General features: G+C 36.2%; 1 protein-coding gene across 6 annotated transcripts in view; it reads left to right on the forward strand.

Moving 5' to 3' along the window:
• WDPCP (WD repeat containing planar cell polarity effector) overlaps positions 1 to 24820 on the forward strand; it is a 515554-nt gene that overhangs the window by 81703 nt on the left and 409031 nt on the right. For all 6 annotated transcript variants that reach the window (XM_055241570.2, XM_063617935.1, XM_063617936.1 and 3 more), the window contains exons 2-3: positions 19289 to 19373; positions 24695 to 24742. In XM_055241570.2, coding sequence (XP_055097545.1) covers positions 19289 to 19373; positions 24695 to 24742 — 133 coding nt within the window. The remainder of the gene's footprint in view (positions 1 to 19288; positions 19374 to 24694; positions 24743 to 24820) is intronic.

Raw genomic sequence — 24820 nt, forward strand, 5'->3', positions numbered from 1 at the left:
GAAAAGTGTCTGTTTATATCATTTGCCCACTTTTTGATGGGGTTATTTTTTTCTTGTAAATTTAAGTTCTTTGTAGATTCTGGAGTTTAGCCCTTTGTCGGATGGATAGATTGCAAAAATTTTCCCCCATTCTGTAGGTTGCCTGTTCACTCTGATGGTAGTTTCTTTTGCTGTGCAGAAGCTCTTTAGTTTAATTAGATCCCATTTGTCAATTTTGACTTTTGTTGCAATTGCTTGTAGTGTTTTAGTCATGAAGTCTTTGCCCATGCCTGTGTCCTGAATGGTATTGCCTATGTTTTCTTCTAAGGTTTTCATAGTTTTAGGTCTTACATTTAAATCTTTAATCCATCATGAGTTAATTTTTGTATAAGGTGTAAGGAAGGGGTCCAGTTTCAGTTTTCTGCATATGGCTAGCCAGTTTTCCCAACATCATTTATTAAATAGGGAATCCTTTCCCCATTGCTTGTTTTTCTCAGGTTTGTCAAAGACCAGATGGTTGTAGATGTGTAGTGTTATTTCTGAGGCCTCTGTTCTGTTCCATAGGTCTATATATCTGCTTTGGTACCAGTACCATGCTGTTTTGGTTATTGCAGCCTTGTAGTATAGTTTGAAGTCAGGTAGCGTGATGCCTTCAGCTTTGTTCTTTTTGCTTAGGATTGTCTTGGCTATACGGGCTCTTTTTTGGTTCCATATGAAATTTAAAGTAGTTTTTTTCTAATTCTGTGAAGAAAGTCAATGGTAGCTTGATGGGAATACCATTGAATCTATAAATTACTTTGGGAAGTATGGCCATTTTCATGATATTGATTCTTTGTATCCATGAGCATGGAATGTTTTTCCATTTGTTTGTGTCCTCTCTGATTTCCTTGAGCAGTGATTTGTAGTTCTTCTTGAAGAGGTCCTTCACATTCCTTGTAAGTTGTATTCCTAGGTATTTTATTCTCTTTGTAGCAGTTGTGAGTGGGGGTTTGCTCATGATTTGGCTGTTTGTCTATTACTGTTGTATAGGAATGCTTGTGACTTTTGCACATTGATTTTGTATCCTGAGACTTTGCTGAAGTTGCTTATCAGCTTAAGGAGATTTTGGGCTGAGACGATGGGGTTTTATTTATTTATTTATTTATTGAGACGGTATCTTGCTCTGTCATCCAGGCTGGAGTGCAGTGGCTTGATCTCAGCTCACTGTAACCTCCACCTCCCAGGTTCATGCCATTCTCCTGCCTCAGCCTCCCGAGTAGCTGGGACTACAGGCACCCACCACCATGCCTGGTGAATTTTTTTTGGTATTTTTTAGTAGAGACAGGGTTTGCCATGTTGGCCAGGCTGGTCTTGAATGCCTGACCTTGTGATCTGCCTGCTTTGGCCTCCCAAAGTGTTGGGATTACAGGCGTGAGCCACCATGCCAAGCCAGATGATGGGGTTTTCTAAATATACAATCATGTCATCTGCAAACACAGATAATTTGATTTCCTCTCGTCCTATTTGAATACCCTTTATTTCTTTCTTTTTCCTGATTGCCCTGGCCAGAACTTCCAATACTATGTTGAATAGGAGTGGTGAGAGAGGGCATCCTTGTCTTGTGCAGGTTTTCAAAGGGAATGCATCCAGCTTTTGCCCATTCAGTATGATACTGGCTGTGGATTTGTCATAAATAGGTCTTGTTATTTTGAGATATGTTCCACCAATACCTAGTTTATTAAGTGTTTTTAGTGTGGAGGAGTGTTGAATTTTATCAAAGGCCTTTTCTACATTTATTGAGATAATCGTGTGGTTTTTGTCATTGGTTTTGTTTAGTAATGAATTATGCTTATTGATTTGTGTATGTTGAACCAGCCTTGCATCCCAGGGAGGAAGCCGACTTGATCATGGTGGATAATCTTTTTAATGTGCTGCTGGATTCGGTTTGCCAGTATTTGTATAAGGATTTTTGCATTGATGTTCATCAGCGATATTGGCCTGAAATTTTCTTTTTTTGTTGTGTCTCTGCCAGGTTTTGGTATGAGGATGATGCTGGCCTCATAAAATGAGTTAGGGAGGAGTTGCTTTTTTTTTCTGTTGTTTGGAATAGTTTCAGAAGGAATGGTACCAGCTCCTCTTTGTACCTCTGGTAGAATTCGGCTGTGAATCTGTCTGGTCCTTGGCTTTTTTTGGTTGGTAGGCTGTATATTACTGCCTCAATTTCAGAACTTGTGTTTGGTCTATTCAGGGATTCAACTTCTTCCTGGTTTAGTCTTGGGAGGGTATATGTGTCTAGGAATTTATCCATTTCGTCTAGATTTTCTAGTTTATTTGTGTAGAGGTGTTTATAGTATTCTCTGATGGTAGTTTGTATTTCTGTGGGATCAGTGGTGATCTCCCCTTTATCTTTTTTTATTGTATCTATTTGATTCTTCTCTCTTTTCTCCTTTATTATTCTGGCTAGCGGTCTATTTTGTTAATGCTTTCAAAAAAACCAGCTCCAGGATTCACTGATTTTTTTGAAGGGTTTTTCGTGTCTCTGTCTCCTTCAGTTCTGCTCTGATCTTAGTTATTTCTTGTCTTCTGCTAGCTTTTGAATTTGTTTGTTCTTCTTTAGTTCTTCTAATTGTGACGTTAGGGTGTCAGTTTTAGATCTTTCCTGCTTTCTCCTGTGGGCATTTAGTGCTATAAATTTTCCTCTAAACACTGCTTTAGCTATGTCCCAGAGATTCTGGTACATTGTGTCTTTGTTCTTACTGGTTTCAAAGAACTTATTTATTTCTGCCTTCATTTCATTATTTACCCAGTAGACATTCAGGAGCAGGTTGTTCAGTTTCCATGTAGTTGTGCGGTTTTGAGTGAGTTTCTTAATCCTGAGTTCTAATTTGATTGCATTGTGGTCTGAGAAACTGTTTGTTTTGATTTCCATACTTTTGCATTTGCTGAGGAGTGTTTTACTTCCAATTATGCGGTTGATTTTAGAATGAGTGCTATGTGGTGCTGAGAAGAATGTGTATTCTGTTGACTTGGGGTGGAGAGTTCCGTAGATGTCTATTAGGTCCACTTGGTCCAGAGGTGAGTTCAAGTCCTGTATATCCTTGTTAGTTTTCTGTCTCGTTGATGTGCCTAATATTGACAGCGGGATGTTAAAGTCTCCCACTATGATTGTGTGGGAGTCTAAGTCTCTTTGTAGGTCTCTAAGAACTTGCTTTATAAATCTGAGTGCTCCTGTACTGGGTGCATATATATTTAGAATAGTTAGCTCTTCTTGTTGAATTCAACCCTTTACCATTATGTAATGCCCTTCTTTGTCTTTTTTGATCTTTTTTGGTTTAAAGTCTGTTTTGTCAGAGACTAGGATTGCAACCCCTGCTTTTTTTTGCTTTCCATTTGCTTGGTAAATATTCCTGCATCCCTTTATTTTGGGCCTATGTGTGTCTTTGCATGTGAGATGGGTCTCCTGAACACAGCACACTGATGAGTCCTGTCTGTATTCAGTTTGCCAGTCTGTGCCCTTTAATTGGAGCATTTGGCCAGTTTACATTTAAGGGTAATATTGTTATGTGTGAATTTGATCCTGTCATTATGATGTTAGCTGGTTATTTTGCCCGTTAGTTGATGCAGTTTCTTGATAGTGTGAATGCTCTCTAGATTTTGCTTTGTTTTTGCAGTGGCTGGTACTGGTTTTTCCTTTCCATATTTAGTGTTTCCTTCAGGAACTCTTGTAAGGTGGGCCTGGTGGTGACACAATCCCTCAGCATTTGCTTGTCTATAAAGGATTTTATTTCTCCTTCACTTATGAAGCTTAGTTTGGTTGCATGTGAAATTCTGGGTTGAAAATTCTTTTCTTTAAGATAGTTGATTATTAGCCCTCAATCTCTTCTGGCTTGTAGGATTTCTGCAGAGAGATGAGCTGTTAGCCTGATGGGCTTTCCTTTGTGGGTAACCCGACCTTTCTGTTTGGCTTCCCTTAACATTTTTTCCTCATTTCAACCTTGGTGAATCTGACGATCATTTGTCTTGGGGTTGCTCTTCTCGAGGAGCATCTTTGTGGTCTTCTCTGTATTTCCTGAATTTGAATGTTGGCCTGTCTTGATAGGTTAGGGAAATTCTCCTGGATAATACCCTGAAGAGTGTTTTCCAACTCGCTCCCATTCTCCCCGTCACTTTCAGGTACACCGGTCAAATGTAGGCTTGGTCTTTTCACATAGTCCCATATTTCTTGCAGGCTTTGTTTGTTCCTTTTCATCCTTTTTTCTCTAATCTTGTCTTCACACTTTATTTCATTAAGTTGATCTTCAATCTCTGATATCCTTTCTTCTGTTTGATCAATTCCGCTATTGATACTTGTGTATGCTTCACGAAGTTCTTGTGCTGTGTTTTTCAGCTCCATCAGGTCATTCATGTTCTTCTCTAAACTGGTTATTCTAGTTAGCAATTCCTCTAACCTTTTTTCAAGGTTCTTAGCTTCCTTGTATTGTGTTAGAACATGCTCCTTTAGCTCGGTGGAGTTTGTTAGTACCCACCTTCTGAAGCCTACTTCTGTCAGTTCGTCAAACTAATTCTCCGTCCAGTTTTGTTCCCTGCCTGGATTCTATATCATCCGCCTTCTTGGGTTTATTTCATCCTTTGGTGTGACACATCCTCCAGTAACTTCCTTAAAAATATTACATGATTGTTAATTTTTGAGACTTTGGTCCTCTGAATGTTTTTTTCTAACCTCACACTCAAGTGACAATTTGGCTAGATATAGAATTATAGGTAGGAAATAATTTTCTTTCAGAAATTGAAAGCACAACTCCTTTGTCTTCTAACAAATCCCAGTGTTGCGACTGAGAAAGTCTGTTGCCCTGATCCTTCTTATTGACCTATTTTTTTTCCTTCTCTGCAAACTTTTAGTATATTTTATTTATCTCCAGTATTTTGAGATTTCACAATAATATGCACAGGGATTGTATCTTTTGTAATTCATTGTATTGGGTACTTAGTGATTTCTTTCAACAGAGAAAATCATGTACTTCAGTTCTGGGGAATTTTCTTGCATTATTTCTTCATAATTTCTTTCCTTCCATTGTCTCTGTTTTTTGTCTTAGTCTGATGTCTGACTAAGAATCACTGTGACTGATCACCCAAACTCCTTCTCTCTCTCTCTTTCTCTGTATGTTTCTTTTTTTCTTCTGGGAGACTTCCTCAAAAGTATCTTTCAAGTCTTCTTTTGTTTGTTTTTGTTTTGGCTCTCATATTTTTATTTCCAGGAGTTCCTTTTCTCCCTGTTTTCAGCATAGCCTTCCCACTCTCAGCAATGTTTTACTTCTAAAGATGCTCTGATATAACCTCTCACGAGTCCATTTTCAGTTTTCTTCTGTGGTAGGGAGAGATCATTGGCCAACTGTGTTGGCAGGGAAGAGCACCTAGAATTCTAAGTATTATATCCATAGACTTTCAGTTCTCTTGTTTTCAGTTCTAAGCACAGCCATTTCTTCAGAAGTACTTGGTGCTTCCAGTTTCTGAGCTTTTCTAAGGTTCCAGTACATGTGCTTTTTGACTTCATCCACCCCGCCATTGGTACTTGCTTTCTGCTTTCTCAGATCTATTGTCAGTTATCTCTTGCCCATCTGCTTTTTGCCCTCCAAAATTTTGATGACATCTGTTTTGTGGTTATCTTGCCACTAATTCCTTTGCCTTGTGAGGTTTTTTTTTTTTTTTTTCTCCTTTATCATTTTTGTGAGAGTTTGGGAGAGAGTGCAAATAACTACATTTTTTTTGGATGGTCCTCTATGTAGGACTTTGTATATGTTGTATATCCCCCACCTTTTTTTGGATGGTCCTCTATGTAGGACTTTGTATATGTTGCCAAGTTATTTGGAGCTGGATTTTTTTGGATGGTCCTCTATGTAGGACTTTGTATATGTTGTATATCCCCCACCTTTTTTTGGATGGTCCTCTATGTAGGACTTTGTATATGTTGCCAAGTTATTTGGAGCTGGTCTTGCTGCCAAAGGAAATCAAGCATTGGCATATACCATGTTTCCTTGCTTCTAATTTACCATTGGTTTTAAGGTACTGTTCATTTAGGTGCAAGTTTGATGAAAAAAAGCAACACTATATTAAATGTACACATTGATTATAAGATACATAAAACTTCAGAAACTATCAAATGTGAATTATAGTGACTTTAGAATTAGTAAATTTGTGTGGATCACATGCTTGATATTCATTTTCTTTAATGAAGTTTCAGGTTCTGATAATGAATATATGATTTCTATTTTTATTGCGACAGAGATTTTGTTAGATGCTAGAAATTATAACTCTCTTCTTTGTACTAAATTCCTGGACATGGTTCTGTTTTATTTGCCATACTCTGATGTAATTGTATTCATTATTTTTCTCCTCCATCCCCAAGTTCCCCACTAAGTTTTGATATCCTCAAGAACAAGTTCTTTGGTTTGTTAACTTCATATTGTGAATGCCTAGCATGGTGCCTCTCAGTGGTTGCACTTAGTAGATGCTTTGTAAATGTAGGTTGAACCATACTAAAAATAATTAGAAGATAAAATGATATCCAGTGAAACTCCTTTTTTTCACTTAGGTATTTTTGAGATCAGACTCATTATTTTGAGGATATTGAATGTTCATGAAAGAGAAGCACATTTATTGAACAGTTATTTGCCACAAATTTTCAAATATGTTTTTCCATTTACTCTTCTATGTCTTAATATAGAATTAAAAAAGCATAGGAAACATTTTTTATTAATCTGTAACTTGTTTGGGCTTTAGGGCAAAACATGGTCATAATCTAGAATCTTCCTTATTTTATTCTACTGATTTTTAAATATCAGGTAATAATTTCCTACTATATTAGGGAATTAAGATTTTAAGCTGTGATGATGTATGCCTGTGTTAAATATAGTTCGGTGAAATTGATCCCTTCTCAGGGGACCTTGGTGGTTTATTCACAGGCTTTCATTTCAATAAGAAAAGGCTGTTCTTTCCTAAGTTATCTACTTTGGTTCTCTATTCAACCATTGAAACAAAATACTAAAAATTTTATGTAAGTAAGAACACTGTGACAAACCGTTAGTAAAGTTGAAAGCAAACAATCAGGGAAGAAAGAGTATGAAGGAAGATCCAATTACAATATTAAAGAATTCACTGCAGAATTCTTATAAATTGTGACTATTTAGGGCTTGTTTACATTTCATTAAGAACTTGTCATAAAGACTAAGGGGCTGAGAACTTAATGGGAGCCACTACCAAATAAGGGTAGTCAAAATAGAAATAAAGCTTCTGCGATATAACACAATAACTTAACAGGAAGACCTTAATTTATTTACCAATCAGACATAAATATTAATAATTCATATTGGAGCTTACTTTTATATCATCTGTGAAGTTTGCTAAGCAATAGTGGGAAGATTCTTTAGGGCATAAGAAATATAAATTTTAATCCGATGTTTAGATACATCAATTTACTTATAAACTATTGATATACTAATTTAAAACACTCCTTAGTCATTCAGTTAACTTTCTCCAAGAGCTTTCTAAGCAAAGTAAATTAAAGTAAAAGTTGGTCAGAAGATAGTTTCCATCGATATCCCTTTCCATGGATTAATTATACAAGTCTAAACTGACATTTGTCTCAGGGGTCAAAAGGCTCCATTTAGCACAGCATTTAGGCAGAGGGAGAGAGAGTTGAAAGAGCACTGCACAGATAATCTGTGGACAGAAATTTTAGTCCTAATTGTTCCTCTAAAAAGATGATTGAATTTGTGCAAATTACTTTACCCTCATAGATTTCAGTTTCCATATTTATAAATTAAGGGGTTTAGGGTCTCTCAGAGTTGATTTATGGGAGAGGAGGTACATGGACTCTTTGGAGAAACTGCTATTCCCTGCCCAGAAAAATATTTGTAAGAATACATGAATAAAATACATAACACACACACACACACACACACACACACAAAATTTAGTACGTAATTTCAGAAGGCTCTTGTGAGGATTAAATGAAATAATGAATATAAAGTGCATTTAGTAGGTATTTTAAAATGTTATCCACCTTTCTATTCTCCATGTTAGGAGGGTTCTTTAGCTTCTAAGTTTTTCTAGAAGCCATAGAAAAAAGTTTTTCAGGTCTCTTTTGGAAAAGAAATATTTAAAATATACAACTATCAAGTTGCGTGAGATATTTCAGTTTTTATAAGAAGCCATTTCTTTCAGCAGTTACTAGAGTTTGTTTTTCAGAGGAGCGGGTAGCAATCTGTCATCAAACTGTTGACAAGTGAAATCTGACAAGGTAGAGGTGGTATAGCTGCAGGCCACTCCAAAATTTTCCACTATCTTTTCTATTTGTAGATAAAGGATTTCTTTTCTTTTCTTTTTTCATTTGAGCTCACTTCATAGCAGTCTTTGATTTCTATGCTTTTCAAAACAATAACCCTGAATTGACAAATTATTTTGGTATTTAAGCATTGGTTTAGATAAGAGCATTTCAGTGTTCTCTTGCCTTTATTTTAGCTATTTTGGAGTTATTCCTGAAATTCAATTTATTTTCTCTTCAAAGTTACGTTTTTTTCAGTTTATTCAATTGTAGCATAAAATGATATTTACAGAGTTTTAATGTAGAATTAATTATCATTGTTACATTGCTAACATTTCTGTTTTCCTTGTCCTTTTATTGTTGTGGTTGAGGTACATCCTAAAAAGAATGAAGTTCATGTTTTTGAAGATCAGAAAAGTAGGTATCTGTGTTGAGTGGAGGTGGTGAGAGGTGATGATGATGATGATGATTATTTGCTGATGCAGGCATACCTCCCCCCAATGCCTGATATAAACTATTGCAATTATTTTTTGAGGTCATGGAAAAAATGCATTTCAACTAGATACAAGTCTCTTTGGGATAATGGAAAATTGTGTGCAGCAAAATATTTAAAATGAGCATTAGCAAACAAGATGTTTGTATTAATAGGAACCTAGAAAATGACTATGCAAAGGTCAGCACCGATCTTTAAATATTAGTGAAATTTAATTTGTTGCATGTAATGAGTAGAAAGAAGAGGAAGCAGACCACAATGAAGAAGCCATTGATAAATTGTCTAAATGTCAAAACTGCTTATAATACGGAAAATGTTAAATTGACAAGATCTATTTAACTAAGTGAATTAAACCGTTGAACAATGCCCTAGAGAAATATTTTCCAAATTTAACTAAAACAAAAGATTTTAAACGATTTTTGCCACAATTCTTTGATGAAAGTGAAGGGATTCCTACTTTTCTTTCTAGGCATAGAATTTGTTGTAACCTCTTTTAGTAAGAACGGTGCACAGATTATCTTGGAACATAGAAATCTGTCACCTTTTGCTTCATGTTGAAATAGCATCATCTGACCAGTGGTTAGCAGCTGTAAAGAACCACAGTCTGGCTGGGGTCTAAATCTCTTTGGCACTTTGCACAGCACTAGCTTAATTGAGTTTAAAGAGCTTTTTATGTTATGCCCAGTTTTTTTTTTTAAATCAGATTCTACATTCTCTTATTTTCTTCATATATAATGTTAGTGAAAAAAATTTTAAAGGACTAAACATGCACAAACTTCATAACAAAGGACTAATATTATTCATACACACATAGGGATAAAGAACTTAATAGAAAGATGAGCAAAATATAGGAACAGGTAATTTATAGAGGGAACAAATTGTTTTAAAAATCCATGAAAAGATGTTTGGTTTCAGTAATGAGTGGAAAAATGAAACTTGAAATTACAAGATAAATTTTCACCTACCAGGTTGGCAACAACTTAAAACTTGGATAATGCTGCATGCCGTTGAGGATATAGGAAAAAGTACAGTCATGTTATGGGTGGAAATGTAAATTTACCAATCGTTTTGGAGGCTAATTTGGCAATACCTATCAAAATGTAAAGTGTGCATGTATATTTTCATGGTTATATTATTTGTAAGGTAAAAAGTAGAAACAGATTGTTGTTTATTAAGAGAATGGATAAGTCAATTATGGTCACTATTCAATTGAACATATTGTGGCTATTAAAAAATTAGGTAGATCTATCTGTTTATGCTAACAGAGTATCCATGATGTGGTGTTCAGTGAACAAAGCAAGTTGTATATATAGTAAAATTTTATCTTTATAAAAACACAAAACAAGTCAGTATGGGTGTGCACATGTTGTAAGTACATTTAGAAAGTCTGGAAGGCCACATGCCACACTGTGCAATGGCTTCCTTCAGAGTGAGGAGGGCAGCTTGGAGGAGAACACATTAATTTTTACATCAAATACTTCTGTAAGTTTGCATTTTTTTAAAAAAACAGTAAGTATGTGTTACTATTGTAATTTTAAAACCTGAGAAGAAACAAAAGACCATCAGGCACGGTGGCTCACATCTGTAATCCCAGCACTTTGGGAAGCTGAGGCTGGTGGATTACCTGAGGTCAAGAGTTCGAGACCAGCCTGGCCAACATGGTGAAATGCTGTCTCTGTTAAAAATACAAAATTAACCTTATGTGGTGGCTCACGCTTATAATCCCAGATACTTGGGAGACTGAGGCAGGAGAATTGCTTGAACCCGGGAGGTGGAAGTTGCAGTGAGCTGAGATCACGCCACTGGACTCCTTCCTGCCTGGCTGACAAGAGTGAAACTCCATCTCCAAAAGAGAAAGAAAGAAACAAAGGACCAGACAGAGGCCTAAAAAAAAAGTTTTTTTTTTTTTTTTGAAACTTGGTCTTGCTCTGTCATCTAGGCTGGAGTGCAGTGGCAGGACCATAGCTCATTGCACTCTCCAACTCCTGGTCTTGAGCCATCCTCCTCTCTCAGCCTCCTGAGTAGCTAGGAGTATAGGCAGGTGCCACCACACCTGCCTAATTTTTATTTATTTTTTGTAGAGACAGGGTCTTACTATGTTGCCCAGGCTGATCTTGAACTCCTGACTTAGAGCAATCCTTCTACCTCGGCCTCCTAAAGTCCTTGGATTATAGATGTAAGCCTCTGCACCTGGCTTTCTCTCTTCATTTTTTGCACACTTTTAGGTTCTAAAGCTTGTTTTAAAAATAGGGACTTAGATAGTATTTTTAACATAATGTTTTGTGGTTTTGCATTTTGCTTCTATTTAGTTGCTTAGTGTTATTTGTTAAATCTGAAATTTTATAATTAAAAATATTACCTTTGGTATTTATTGAATACTTGCAGTGGGTGCTCATTTTCAAATAAATATGTCCTGAATACTTACACTTAATATTTAGGTTGAAAAAGTGTCCTAGGCTTCTGAACTGATTTAGAACTTTATATGCCATGAGATGACAGTTGTAAAAGAGATCTAGATACACATTCAATAATAAATTTAATATTAACATTAGAAGCTAAATGTCACTAAGGGAGCTAGAACATTTATTTGGTAACTGCTATTTGCCTAAACTTAAGGGATAAAATTTTTAGTATTATAGACAATTAGTTATGTAATACTCACTAATAATGCTCAGCACTTTTAATCTTCAAAGCATTATACACATTAGTTAATCCTTACAACACCCTTACAAATGTAGGTCAATATCATTATCCCTGTTTTTGCAGGTGGGGAAATTGAGGCAGAGGTTAAATGATTTGGAGTAAGTTTGTCATAGCAGGATTAGAATGAAGGCATTTTTTGGCTTAGAGCCCAGCATTCAGAACAGTAGAACCACACCTTTAGCAGACTTAATCTCTATGTACTTGATAAAACATTACTTCTCATTAAATCATATTGAGGTCATCTCTGCATTAAAATTCAGAACCAACAAGTTTGATCACTGTATAACTGCTTTACACACACAAGCACACACACACACACACACACACACACCATTTTCTCTTTCAAGGCTTTTTTGACACTATATTATCTTAGTCTGTCTTTTAAATTGACTCTTTATTGGAGAATTACCAGACTATCTATCTTTGACTTTATTTTTCTTCTGTGATCTTACTCAGTGGCTTTACTCTATTTAGAAAATTCCAAAGTAGTTTTTATGTAGTCCAGGCCTCTCTTCTGTATTTCTAGCTACCAGCTAGACATATCAACCCAGAGCATTTCCTTGTACCTTAATCTCCCACTGAGTCTACAATTCAACTTATTAACAAAACTTGCTCTTCTTCTAGACTAACCTGTTTCTATGTGTGTTTCAATCCAAGTCCTGCCCTTGAAACTAGGATCAACTAGGTGGGAACAAGTCTGGGTAAGGGGTTCCTGGGAACTCAGTGTGGCCAAGAAGAATAGTATTCATGGGTCCTTTGACAGGATGAAGAAGTTGAATCATAGTTTAAGAAGAAGAGCCAGAGTTACAAACTGAGGGGCAAGGCAGAAGTAAAACAGGAGACCACATAGCCAGGTTAGTAGCTAAGAACATTGAGGTGTGTGGGTTCAGTAGTTGAGGCAGTCATTGTGAACAGATGGAATGCACTGGTACCCATTTACTGGGCACAAGATGATGCAGGCATGCCTGTTCAGTGAAGGCATGGTCAAGGCAAGGGTCACTATATGAGCAGTAACCAGATCCCCATCCATTGATGGTTACTCCAGATTCTTCTCTCTTAACTCCCTTACACTGTCTCTTACAAATCATCAGTGCCCATATGCTGTCGATTCTTTCTTTAAAAGGTCACTGACATCCCTTTCTTTCGTTATATTCCAGCTGCCACCACCCCTATTCAGGTCCTTGTTACTGAATATTAGTGTTATCTGTTCCTTTAATACCTTTCTAACAGGTCACTCGTATCAAACTTCCCTTCACTCCTCCAATATTTTACTCACCAGTTAGTCTTCCAACAATAATTCTGATCTATTAATTATTCTTTTTAGAAATACCTTCCCAGATCAGAAACTTCATTATTCCTAATTAGCTACCTAGCCAATATAAAGTCCTAATTCCTGAGCTTGGCAAAGACTTCCTTATTATGGCCCTGATTTATCTCTTCCACCTGTGCATCAAACCAGATTGCTTATTATTCCTCAAATAAGCCTTGCATCTTTCTAATTTATACTTTTGGGTATTGTTCCCTCCTTTTTATCTATCTCCCTCTAGCAAAATCTGACAATCCTCAAATGCCCTTTGAACCCCCCTAGCCCTTTGTGTATGTTACCAAATTAGCACTTACTACACACTTCATATTGTTTTTATGATTATTTTATCTGCTACCCTGATTATATGGTGTTTGATAGTAGAGGCCCATTCTATAAAACTTTGTGTCTGTGATTCAGTAAACATATATATAAAGTGCTCAAATTGTGATATTTAATTGTTATTTAGATCTCATAAGGCCCTGTGAGGTACAAATGAGCCATTGTTTCTAGTACTCCATTCTTTGGGTACAATAGGTTAGTCCAAGCTTGAGGTCTCCTTATTTACCTTAGGTTCTTTGCAGTCTCCTGCTAATATACATCCATATTAAATGTCTTATGGATGCCATGCTATCATTTATCCTTGTTATAACTACAGCAATGTCTTCTATTTCTTAATTCTTTCTTTGCTATCATGTTTCACATTTGGGTTTTCTTTGCCCTCAAGCTTCCTGTCCTTACCATGGCTGCCAAAATAGCTGACTTAAGAAACCGGGGAACTGCAAAGCATACTTTACCCTGGCAGAGTACAGGTATTTTGCAGATTTATTCAGTGGCAAGTAATCTCTACTTCTAAAACATATATTTTATTTTTCAAAAGGAGATTATCAACAGTATAGTAGTGAAACTATTTCTATTTTGCATGTTACTTTCTCAAAATTTAGTCTATATGGTAAAATTATTCTTAGACAAATAAATATTAATTTACTCTAATGTAACCCAAATTGGAGTGAAGGTATTAAAAATTGAAATTTTTTAAGGATGTAAGTATAAAGTGAAAAGGGGCTTTCTAGAATTCTCACATCTCTGTCCTCAAAATTTGGGCAATCATAGATCGTCCCCTGCATAAAAAAGAGTAGTCATCCTAAATGTATGTGAAGCTCAATTTAAATCATGCTGTTTATTATCTCATGTAGGAAGCTTGGATTCAAAATGGCCTTCTGAGACTGTCATCAATGCCTTATGTAATTAAAGAGGAAATTGTAAAAGTTAAAAAGGTGTTTAAAAATAAATGAAGTTACATTATGGGTGATTTTTTGTTTGGGTTTTTCATTCTACTATTTTCATTTGGATAATTCTTTTTCCGATTCAATATTTAATAGTTGGATAACTTGCTATATGTTTTATTCTTTCATTCTTTCATTCATTTCTCCCAGTACAGCTACTTTTATTACAGTTCTATGCCATGTGCATTGGGTTTTAATTGCTCAGGGAAATGTACAGGGGCACTGAGTGGGGAAGGATTGCTCAGCTTACTTTGGTGCCTCCTGACTATTTCACTACCTTTTTAATCCCTGCCCACACCCCCTTCTGAAAATGCAGAATCCAGCGTTCTTCTGAAATTCTTTTCTTCTCTCCTTCAAAACAACTATTTATGCACGAATACAGTATTTGAATAATACAAGCTCAGTCTTGACTACTTCCTCCAGGCGGATTTTTCAAACCAGGAAATTACCAGCATTCTTTTTAACTGGTGGCACACTTGAGTAAGATTCAAGATGTTCAGAGCTCTTTAAAAAACTTGTGTCTTTCAAAAAACCTGCATGACATATAATGCTTGAAGACTAAAAAGGATATTGATTTTGTCCTCTCCCACCTTGCCCATCTAGTTATTATTAAAGATTTTTACAAACTTGTTTTATTTACTCCATAATTTTCTTTAGTTTTACCTGGTTTTCTTGGCAGATATTTGAAGTTAAGGAAAAAAGAAGGATGAATAACCCACATTTTACTATCTTCCGCCCGCTCCCCCGCTAATGCATGACCACTTGCAAAGCCCCCTCCTTAATCACACAGATCTTGGGGAATCCACAAGAGTTATGACATTTTGTTCACAAACCAGTCCAGTCATCTACTAATGGACATTGGCCATTTTCTTCTCATTGATGTACTCACTACTTGATAATTATTGCTGCTGTTTCTTCAGATGATACAGGCCACTCCTTGACCACTCGTGTCTGCTTTTGCTTGATACAGATTCTGCTTTGTCTGTATAGCACCACATTCACCATTCCTGCTTACTTTCTGCTGCACACCACTTCCTGCAGCCATTTCTCCATTCTTTTTTTTTTTTTTGTGAGATGGAGTCTCACTCTGTCGCCTAGGCTGGAGTGCAGTGGCGTGATCTTGACTCACTGCAACCTTCGCCTCCCGGGTTCCAGAGATTCTCCTGCCTCAGCCTCCCAAGTAGCTGGGATTACAGGTGCATGCCACCATGCCCAGCTAATTTTTGTATTTTTAGTAGAGATGGGGTTTTGCCATGTAGGCCAGGCTGGTCTCGAACTCTTGGCCTCAAGTGATCTGCCTGCGTCAGCCTCTCAAAGTGCTGGGATTACAGGTGTGAGCCACTGCGCCTGGCCTGCTTCCCCATCCTTATATGATAGGTTCCCTGTGGGGCCACAAAGGGGTCATTTTTAAAGTAGGAGAAGAATGTCTCTCTCCTTCTTTTGTCCTGTGTTTTTTAATGGGAAACTAGAGCAGTGTTGTTTGTACATCAGAGCATTTTGAGAAATACCTTGTACATTTTTCTCAGTCCTCCCACCACCATTGGACCTAGATATGGATCGTTGGGTGCTGAGCTGGAAGACAAGTCCAGGTCATAGACTCTATACCGTACTATGCTCAGGATTTCCCATGTTCAAATGTAGAGAATTAATGGCTTGACTCTTGGCTTTGAAGCTCTTCACAGATCTCATTTTGCTTATTCTCCTTGAAACACTGTAATTTTTGATTAATTTAGGACTTTCAAACTTAGTGAAGATATGGGGAGTGGACCTATCAGTTTTTCAAGTAAAAGATGTTTTTCTGCCGCTTAGAAATAGCCAGTGTAGATTATAGTGAAAAGTACACTACACTCTCCATTTCTGTTATCAGGAGGAAGTTTTGACAAATTGTTACTAAATTGATTTAAACTGAAATATAGAATTTCAAGTGTTGTCTTCTTTTGATATGTAAGTAAAGGTGCAGTCTTTTGGTTTCATCTATAAAATTTTATCTGTATTTAATTTACATGATAAGACATTTTTATATAGCAACAAACAGCTAAACTTTAGCCTTGTCTTATGCAGATTGTCATAAATTAGTATTACTGGTATCTGAATAAAAACTAAATTGAGGAATATGATGTTTATTTTTCTAGTATAGTCTAGAAGTTGGTGACTTTTGATGCTCAGTGTCAGAGGAAGTATACACCTGTTTTACCATCTCTTTTCTTTCTTGCTTGCAATGGAATATTAACCCATTTGCATGTCCTAATTCAAATACCTTCTCTTGTGTAGTAACTGCTCCACATCTGGATGTTTTTCCTTCATAAACCTCCTGTTGTGCTCAGTACTTATTTCATACTGTGAGATTACCATATAAGGTCAGAGATGATATTTATTATTTTATTTTTTTCCATACAAATTTGTGTAGTGATGGATATACTGAGTAACAGCAAACAGCAACTGCAGTGTTAAGATAATTGAGTAAGTGTATCCTGAAAGCAGTCCTGATGTAGGTACTTTATTATACCCATTTTATAGCTGGGGACTCTTAGAAATAGAGAAGTTAGGTAATTAGTCCAAGTTAGCTACTAAGCTGAGAAATTAGAATAAGAAAACAGGCAGGCAGATTCTAGAATCCACACATTAAGCTAAATAGATGCAAAATAAATATTTAATTCATTAACTGATATTTTAAAACAAACATTCCAGTCCTCACATTTCCAAATGAAAAGGCTGCAGTTTACTTATTCTAATACAGTAAGTATTTTAGTTAAGAAAAAAGCTTAACTGTAAGATGACAATTCTAAAATAAGCCTCATAAAACTAACTGAAAGCAATTCCAAAGAACACTGCATTGGAAACATTTTGAGTAATAGTAGACTCACTAGAGTCACTTCCAAAGTGACAACTCTGAAAGATAATACTCAGTTGAACTGAAAAATTAGTAACTAGTTTAATTCCCTTTTTCTGTACTGCTTGCTGATAATGAACTGCATTCTTTCTCTTAGTAATGCAGTCCACTAGCTTTCCAACTCCATACCTGTATACAATGGCAGCCAGCATCTAGGCACAGCAGGGCAGATCTGGGGATTGAGGGGTTCCTTATTTCATCTCTTACCTTTAAAGGCATTTAATGCATGGAAGAAAGTAAATTCAGATCAACCCCAAATTTTCTATTGTAGCCTGTTTCCTCCTTACCCTTTCCTACTTCACCTTTCTATCACTATCCACTGTGCACTTTAATCTACTGTCATACTTGGGTCATGCCATCTTTTTTTTTTTTTTTGAGACAGAGTCTCGCTCTGTTGCCCAGGCTGGAGTGCAGTGGCGCGATCTCGGCTCACTGCAAGCTCAGCCTCCGGCGTTCACGCCATTCTCCTGCCTCAGCCTCCTCAGTAGCTGGGACTACAGGCGCCCGCCACCACGCCCAGCTGATTTTTTGTATTTTTAGTAGAGACGGGGTTTCACCGTGTTGGCCAGGATGGTCTTGATCTCCTGACCTTGTGATCTGCCCACCTCGGCCTCCCAAAGTACTGGGATTACAGGCGTGAGCCACCGCACCCGGCCGGGTCATGCCATCTTTTTACTCAAACATCTATATATACTCCCTCCCACAACTCTGTCTACCCCAATACGGTAGAGTACTGTGGTTGCAAACAGACTCCAGAGCTAGTCTGTGTAGATCCAAAGCCTGCCTCCACCTGCTAGCTATGTGACCACTCTGTGCCTAAGTTTCCTCATTACAGGAATACTGATGTTACTACCTCAAAGAGTAGCTACGAGGATTAAGAGAGTTAATACATGTAAAATGTTTGGAACAAGGAAGTGTTAATCTGTTGTTATCACCATCATTTTCTTCCTCATCTTTTTCTCCATCATCATCATCATCATCATCATCATCATCATCATCATCATCATCATCATCTGGTGAAATCCTGTCCTCCTTTGAGGACCCACTAACATTTCACAACTTCTCTGAGCTTTCTCACAGCCCAGCTGTTCAGGCAGGATTGGGCCCCTCTTGTGTGCTGCCACATTTTTCACTCTGCCATTTCAGTCCGTAGCATACTGTATCTCATTAGTTCAACATTCATCTGTTTCTTGATTGTAAGTCTAGTGAGGTCAAATAAATGTAAGGATGAAGGGTGGGCCAAGGAAGTTTGTACTATGTCTGAAATTATTTTGGATTATCACCCATATGGATACTATGGGAAATATTTTTGGTCACTCCTAATGTTAAAGAAGCTGAAGGATTTTTCCTCCATTAAAATATGTCTTAAAATATTTTTCAAACTTCGTCATTTGGAAGTTTACTGGAAAGAACATTTCTTTCATGATTCTATAAAGAAAATGTCCATAGTTTAAATTATTGTATATATTTCTAATATGTAGTATAACATAAATACAGTATAGTACTATATGTATTTCCAAGCAGACATTTGAAAATTATATAAATTCCTTTCAAACTTTTGTAAAATGTTGACCTTTTTTCTAATGCAGACTAGGCTTCTCCCAATCAGTCTAAATCAATGAGGTAGTGCTTGATTTAAAAAAAAAAAAAAGTATTCATTGTGTCCATCCCTAGCCCCTGCTAGGGGGAAGACAGGATGTATATTATTACCATTTTATTTTTTCAGAAAAAACCCCCATAGAATAAAATATCTGGATCCATCATGACATGCAGATTAACATACTAAGTTGAATGCTAATGTGGTTTCAGAGTTTACGTTTAAGTAATTATGTTTCTTATAATAGTAACTATATACCATTTACCTTGCAAATTCCACTTTAATTAGCCTGTTTGTATGTAGGATATTGTAAATATTTGCTTTATATACCAAAAATGCACCACAAAATGTGCTTGTACTTAATAACTACCAACAGATGTTTCCTTTCCTTAAAATAAAACTTAAAAAAAATGCTTAAATACTAAATAATTCTAAATATACTCAGAGCCTTAACCAAACATATGCTATTGAAAACCCAAATACTATATATATTCTTCTTACCACATTTCTCAATGTGATGACATACTAAATCCAGGAAAAGAAGTATATTTTTCCTCTTTCTAGAGTTTATTTCTGGATGGTTAACCAAGGATACACTAGAGCATGTTTATTCTAATGGACCATATTTCAAATAACAGTTGTGGCGAATGATTCTTTTTACTATTTCTAAGGTATCTTGGTTTTATTGGCAATAGAAGATAATTAATTGGCACCTCTTTTTAATTATTTTTTAAACAGGACAGAGATTCCTTCTGCCATCAGATGTCTTTCTGCTTGACTGAACTGCACCTGTGGTCTTTGAAGAATACCTTACACATTGCGGGTAAATGAGCTCTGGATTAATTTCAATATTTTTCAAATATGTTACACCATTATAAATAAGTACCAGCAAAGGTTAGAGCCTGAATTCTCCAGCTGCAGTTGCATTCTTTCTTTATTCTTAATGAAAAATTGGTTAATGGAAAATAATTCCTTTTAATTACTCTTACTAACTTAATATTTACAGCTTGAGTTAGGTTTTCAGTTTTGAAAATTAATCTTATTGGCTTAATGTTTGTTCTCTCTTAAGATACACACGAGCCTGGGAGGTTGATGCTGCAGTGAGCCGAGATCGTGTCACTGTGCTCTAGCCCAGGTGACAGAGTGAGACCCTGTCTCTAAAATAATAAATAAATAATAAAATTTATTGAACTGTAAAAAAAAAAAGATAACACACATGTTCAATTTTTTTTTCTGGGATTCTTCATAATAACATTTATATTCATAAATATGTACAGGATAGCTAATGGTAAAGGCATTTCTATTTGATATTAAAATAGCATTTCAAACATATAGCTAAGATGTACGATTATTTTCACATTCTTTGTTTTTCACAATTTTGCGGGGGGAATAATATGTGTGTTTTAACGATGCTTATTAACATAAGATACAGTATACTTTATAAGAAATATCTTTAAAAAAATCTTTATACAAAGTAACATTTGTATTTAGGAGAAGAATATTATTTATATCTTTTAAGCATCATTACTAAGAAAATGATTTACCTTACAAAGTATTGTTTCTTCATATCAAATATAGAATTAAGGATGACTGATGTTTTCATCAAGTTTATCTGCTTTAAAATGTATAAAGATTTGAAATTTCAGTTAAAGTAGATTTAACATTTGTTTGCTTCCTCCTAAAACTCTTCTAAGATGCCAATAAAGGAATAAAAATAAAGAAGGCATAAACCCTTTCGACAGAGGGGACAACTGAAATTGGACAAATTTTGGAAGATGGGAGAGAAAGAGGAATTAGCAGAGCTGAAAAACCTGAATATAAATTGCCTGCAGAGGAGAGTTCCAATGACAGCCAATTTATGACTCAAAATTCTGGAAAGATACAGAAATTTGAGTAGCCAGATATTGTAGAAGATGGTATATGTCATGAGAGTGACAGTAAAGGGACATGAAAGTTTTCAGGAAAAGTTGTGAGATACCTTTCATACTGTGGAAATATTTAATTAAGGAGGCTCTAAAGTTGGGAACACCAGGGGCAGTGGAAGAAGACCTGCTGAACTGAAAACAGGCATGAAATGGAAGGAAGCCTACAAACTGATGGGTGAGGTCTTCTTAATCCCACTTGGTTCTGAGAATGTCATACCTATTTGTACACTTTCCAAGAAAGAAGGAGCTTGAGATATTCCTTTCTGGAATGACGGCATGACCCTAGAAAGAAGACCTATGTACATAGACGTTTGAGGGAGTCCTTTGGTGAAATACCCCAGTCCTTGGCTGATCAGTGAAGCCCACCAGTTGGCAAGCTTATTTGTGTACACAGGACTTCCAATCAGTTTTTTAGTGCCTCACTTGTAAATACAAACAGAGAATGAAGGATCACTAGATATTTGAGGAATATCTTCAACAGGAAAGAAAACAAAATGAATAGGTGAATGGATCTCTGAAGAAACAGAGATAATGTAGGAAGGGGGAAAAAAAGTACAACAGAGACCTAAGGAAAAATACTAAATCTACGAAGCAAGAAACAAAAACAGAAGCTTCAGAAAACATTTGAAGTTATACAAGTCTCTTGGAAATTAAAAATACGTTGCAGAAAAAATTCAAAAGTGTAAAAGAAATCTCAGAAAATAGAAAAAAGAAATCCCAAAGTGAACTTATTTTACTGCTGGTGGAAATCTTTAATTGAAATGTTTTCTTCTTTAATCATAATTGCCCATTTTTTATCTTATTCCCTTTTTCTCATATATCTAGGTTTTATGCTTCGAGATGGTCAATCTTTTAATCGCTTGACATTCTCCTAGTCCATTGGGGCTTCTTCACTTATCTTCCTACCCAGCTTGGACCCCATGGTTGGAAGTCTGAGCTATTCCATCTTGATCCCCTTTTAACCCTCGTCCTCTGTTCATGCCCAGCAAATTCCTTCCCTGCCCCTCCATGTGTCCTCAAGTTTTCTGTCGCTGTTCCTTCTATTCTGAGTAAGTGTATGGTTTTTAGAGAAGAATCACACAGTGGTGCACAGTAGCCCCATGAGAATGGTCTTCAACCCCAACTGCATTTTTGCAGGGCCTACCCATTCTCTCTATTGGGACATTCTTCTATTTAACCTTTTATGAATTCTACTTCTTTAGGGCTCAGCTTTATTAAGTCACTTAGAGAAGTCTTTCCTGGTATCTAGACTAAATTAGTAACCCTGTTAATGTGCTCTCATTATGCTTGATGTTTATTTTTTAAATGTTTGAAATAATCACAAACTTATAGAAAAATTGTCAGTACAGAGAATTTTTTTTCTTGAGCCATTTGAGAGTTGTAGCCTGATGCTTTATCACCTCCAAATACATTCATGTATATGTCCTACAAAAAGGATTTTGTCCTGCATTACTGTATAGCCATTGAAATCAGGAAATTAACAATGATGTACTTCAGTCTAGATGGACCAGTTCACCAATTGTCCCATCAGTGTTCTTTTTTTAGGAAAAGGATTTTGTTCACAGTAACACATTGCATTGTTATCATGTTTCTTTAGTGTCCTTCATTCTGGGTTATCCTTCATCCTTCTTCTTTTTTTTTAAACTTTCATAACCTTAACATTTTTGAAGATATTAGGCCAGTTATTGTGTAGGATGATTGTAAATTTGGTTATATTTGAAATTTCCTCACAATTAGATTCAGGTTATGCATTTCAATGCATCCTATCAGGTGGTGCATGATTTCAGTTTGTCCCTTTCCTGGTGATATTCATGATTACCTGATAAGACAGTGTCTGCTAGGCTTCTCCACTGCAAAGTTACTTTCTTCTTTGTGATTAGTATTTCATAGGGAAGTACCTTGAAATTATGTAAATATCCTGTTCCTCATCACGCTTTAAATGTATTATTATATATGATCAATTTATTTTATCTCTGTGGACTCAAGTTTTCCACTTTATGGAGTTGTTATAATATAGTCATATCATTATTTTATTTCATTTCATTATTTATTTTGATGTTTAAATTGTCCCTGATGTGGCCAGAGGGACCCTCTTCAAGCTGGCTTCTGTGTCTTTTTGACATGTCCCTGTCAAAATCTGAGCACTTTAATTCTTTCTGGTACAACAAATGTTCCAGACTCATGTTGTATTTCCTTTCCCTAGCCTAGGAATCAGTCACTTCTCTAAGGAGCTTTGTTCCTTTTAGAGGGCAAGCGTGTCTAGAAGCCAAGTTCTGCTTTAGGTGCATTCATTATTGGAGTATTGCTGCTTCCAGGCCCTCTCAGTGGACAGAGCTTGCAGAATGTATGTATGTATGTATACACACGTATTTACATCCACATTTATTTCTGTATCTATCTCTCTATATTGAAACCATGAGTTTACACTGATACATCTCATTCCTGTCTACCACCATAGGGTTCATTCTAATTTTCTCCCTTTCCATATTTGTATTTTTCTTCTCAGACAATGGGAAACCTGGAGCTCCCCTATTTTTTATTTATTGACTTATCAGTCACCCTGTTTGCAGTCAATCCCCTATCTCTGTGGCTACTCCCTCCCCTGTATGGATACCCTTCTCACCCCATGTGGGATTTGATATACCATGTTGGGCTGCCCCCATGTGTAAATGTCCTCCTTACCTTGTTTAGCCTCTAATACCCTACACCAGGCTGTTGCTTCATGTGAGTGTTCTTACCCTGCTGGAGTTCTAACATACCATGTCAGGCTGACTCTCTAAATGGACACCTTCCCTATCCAGCTCTGGTACCCACTGTAGGGCAGGTTTTCTTAACTGGATGCTCTCCTTATTCTGCTTGTGTTTTGACAGTCCCATTCTGGGCCAGATGCAGTAGGTCAGACTTGTGCAAATAATTCAGGATTCTTTATGATCTTCATAGTTCTGTTCTAGAGTTGTGATATATATTTGGATGTATGGAATGATGGGTATAATTATAGGGTGGAATATTTTAATAGAGATATTGTCTGCATATGTAATGCCTGTGGTTCTTAGATTTAAAAAAAAGCCTTTTTATTGAAGTATAATGTATGTACTGAAAAGTGTAAAGATCATAAGATTATGTTGTGAACCATCAGAATGTGAAAACACCCATAAAATCACCATCCAGGACAACAAATAAAATATCAGCATCCAAGAAGTCCTACTCATGATTTTTCGCAATAAATCTGCATTCTTTAAAATTGTATGCCTCTACTAATGGCATGATGAATAAAATAGAGCTTTAACAAGTACACGCAATTGACTATTTTGAAAGACTATATTTGAAAAGCTAATTATAGCAGTAATACTTTTTTTTGAAGTTTTATCATTCGGTTTGAGAAACTCTGGAGCAGTCAGTCACTAGGGGGCAGCCTGTACTGCTTCCACCTCTTTAGAAACAGTTGTATACTCTTTATCCTTATGTTAGTAACTGAGAATTATTTTGCATGGAAGAAAACAAATGTTCCTTCAATGAAAGAAATATTTTATTATTCATAGATATGAATAAAATGGACAAAATTATTTTGTTCTCTTATATTTAAATTGGAATAATTCCTTGGTTAAATGAATCTTGACATCTAGGAAGCCCAGCTTTGCTTCTTAGGTAGCCCCAGCAAAGTGTCCGAAGTTAGGTTTAGAAGGGGTTTTCCCTGTCTAAATAAGTTTCAGATAATAATTTATCCAAACTTTCCTCTAATCTTCCCTTTCTCTTCTGCGGATTTCTCCCAAATGCCGTAGGATAGGAACTAGACTCGAGCTAAATTGGAGAAAAGAAAACCACAGCTCAGAATCCAACAGGGCATTTTCTTCCATCCACTTATTTCATTTGGCATTGCTTAGTGGCAGTTCCTTTTGGTAGCACCCTGTGAAAAATATCAGAGGATGTGTGAAAGAGAAAACTTGGTCTTTCTTGATTTCAGTTCTTTACTAATCTTTTTCTCATGCCATTCTAGTTTTGTGTAAATCTTTTCTCATTAGACTGATAAACTTTCCAGTTTCTGCATATCCCTAGAATAGATGAACTCATCTCCAGATGCTTTTGAGCCATTTTATTTCTAGTAACATAAGGAGACTGTTTCTGCTTTTCTCCCTATCCTTCCCCTAATATAGTATGGCTTGGCTTCTTATTCTCTGGGATTTTTAAATCATAATTTAATGTTATTTCTTCCTTTCTATAGATAGAGACATTGGGATCTACCAGTATTATGACAAGAAAGATCCACCAGGTAAAGTACCTATTCTGTGCAATTAATTTTTATTAACTAAATATTCTAAACCCTGAAATACTGACCATTAAAAGCTCT

The sequence above is a fragment of the Symphalangus syndactylus genome, chromosome 14, assembly GCF_028878055.3.
Source record: "Symphalangus syndactylus isolate Jambi chromosome 14, NHGRI_mSymSyn1-v2.1_pri, whole genome shotgun sequence".
Taxonomy (NCBI): Eukaryota; Metazoa; Chordata; class Mammalia; order Primates; family Hylobatidae; genus Symphalangus; species Symphalangus syndactylus.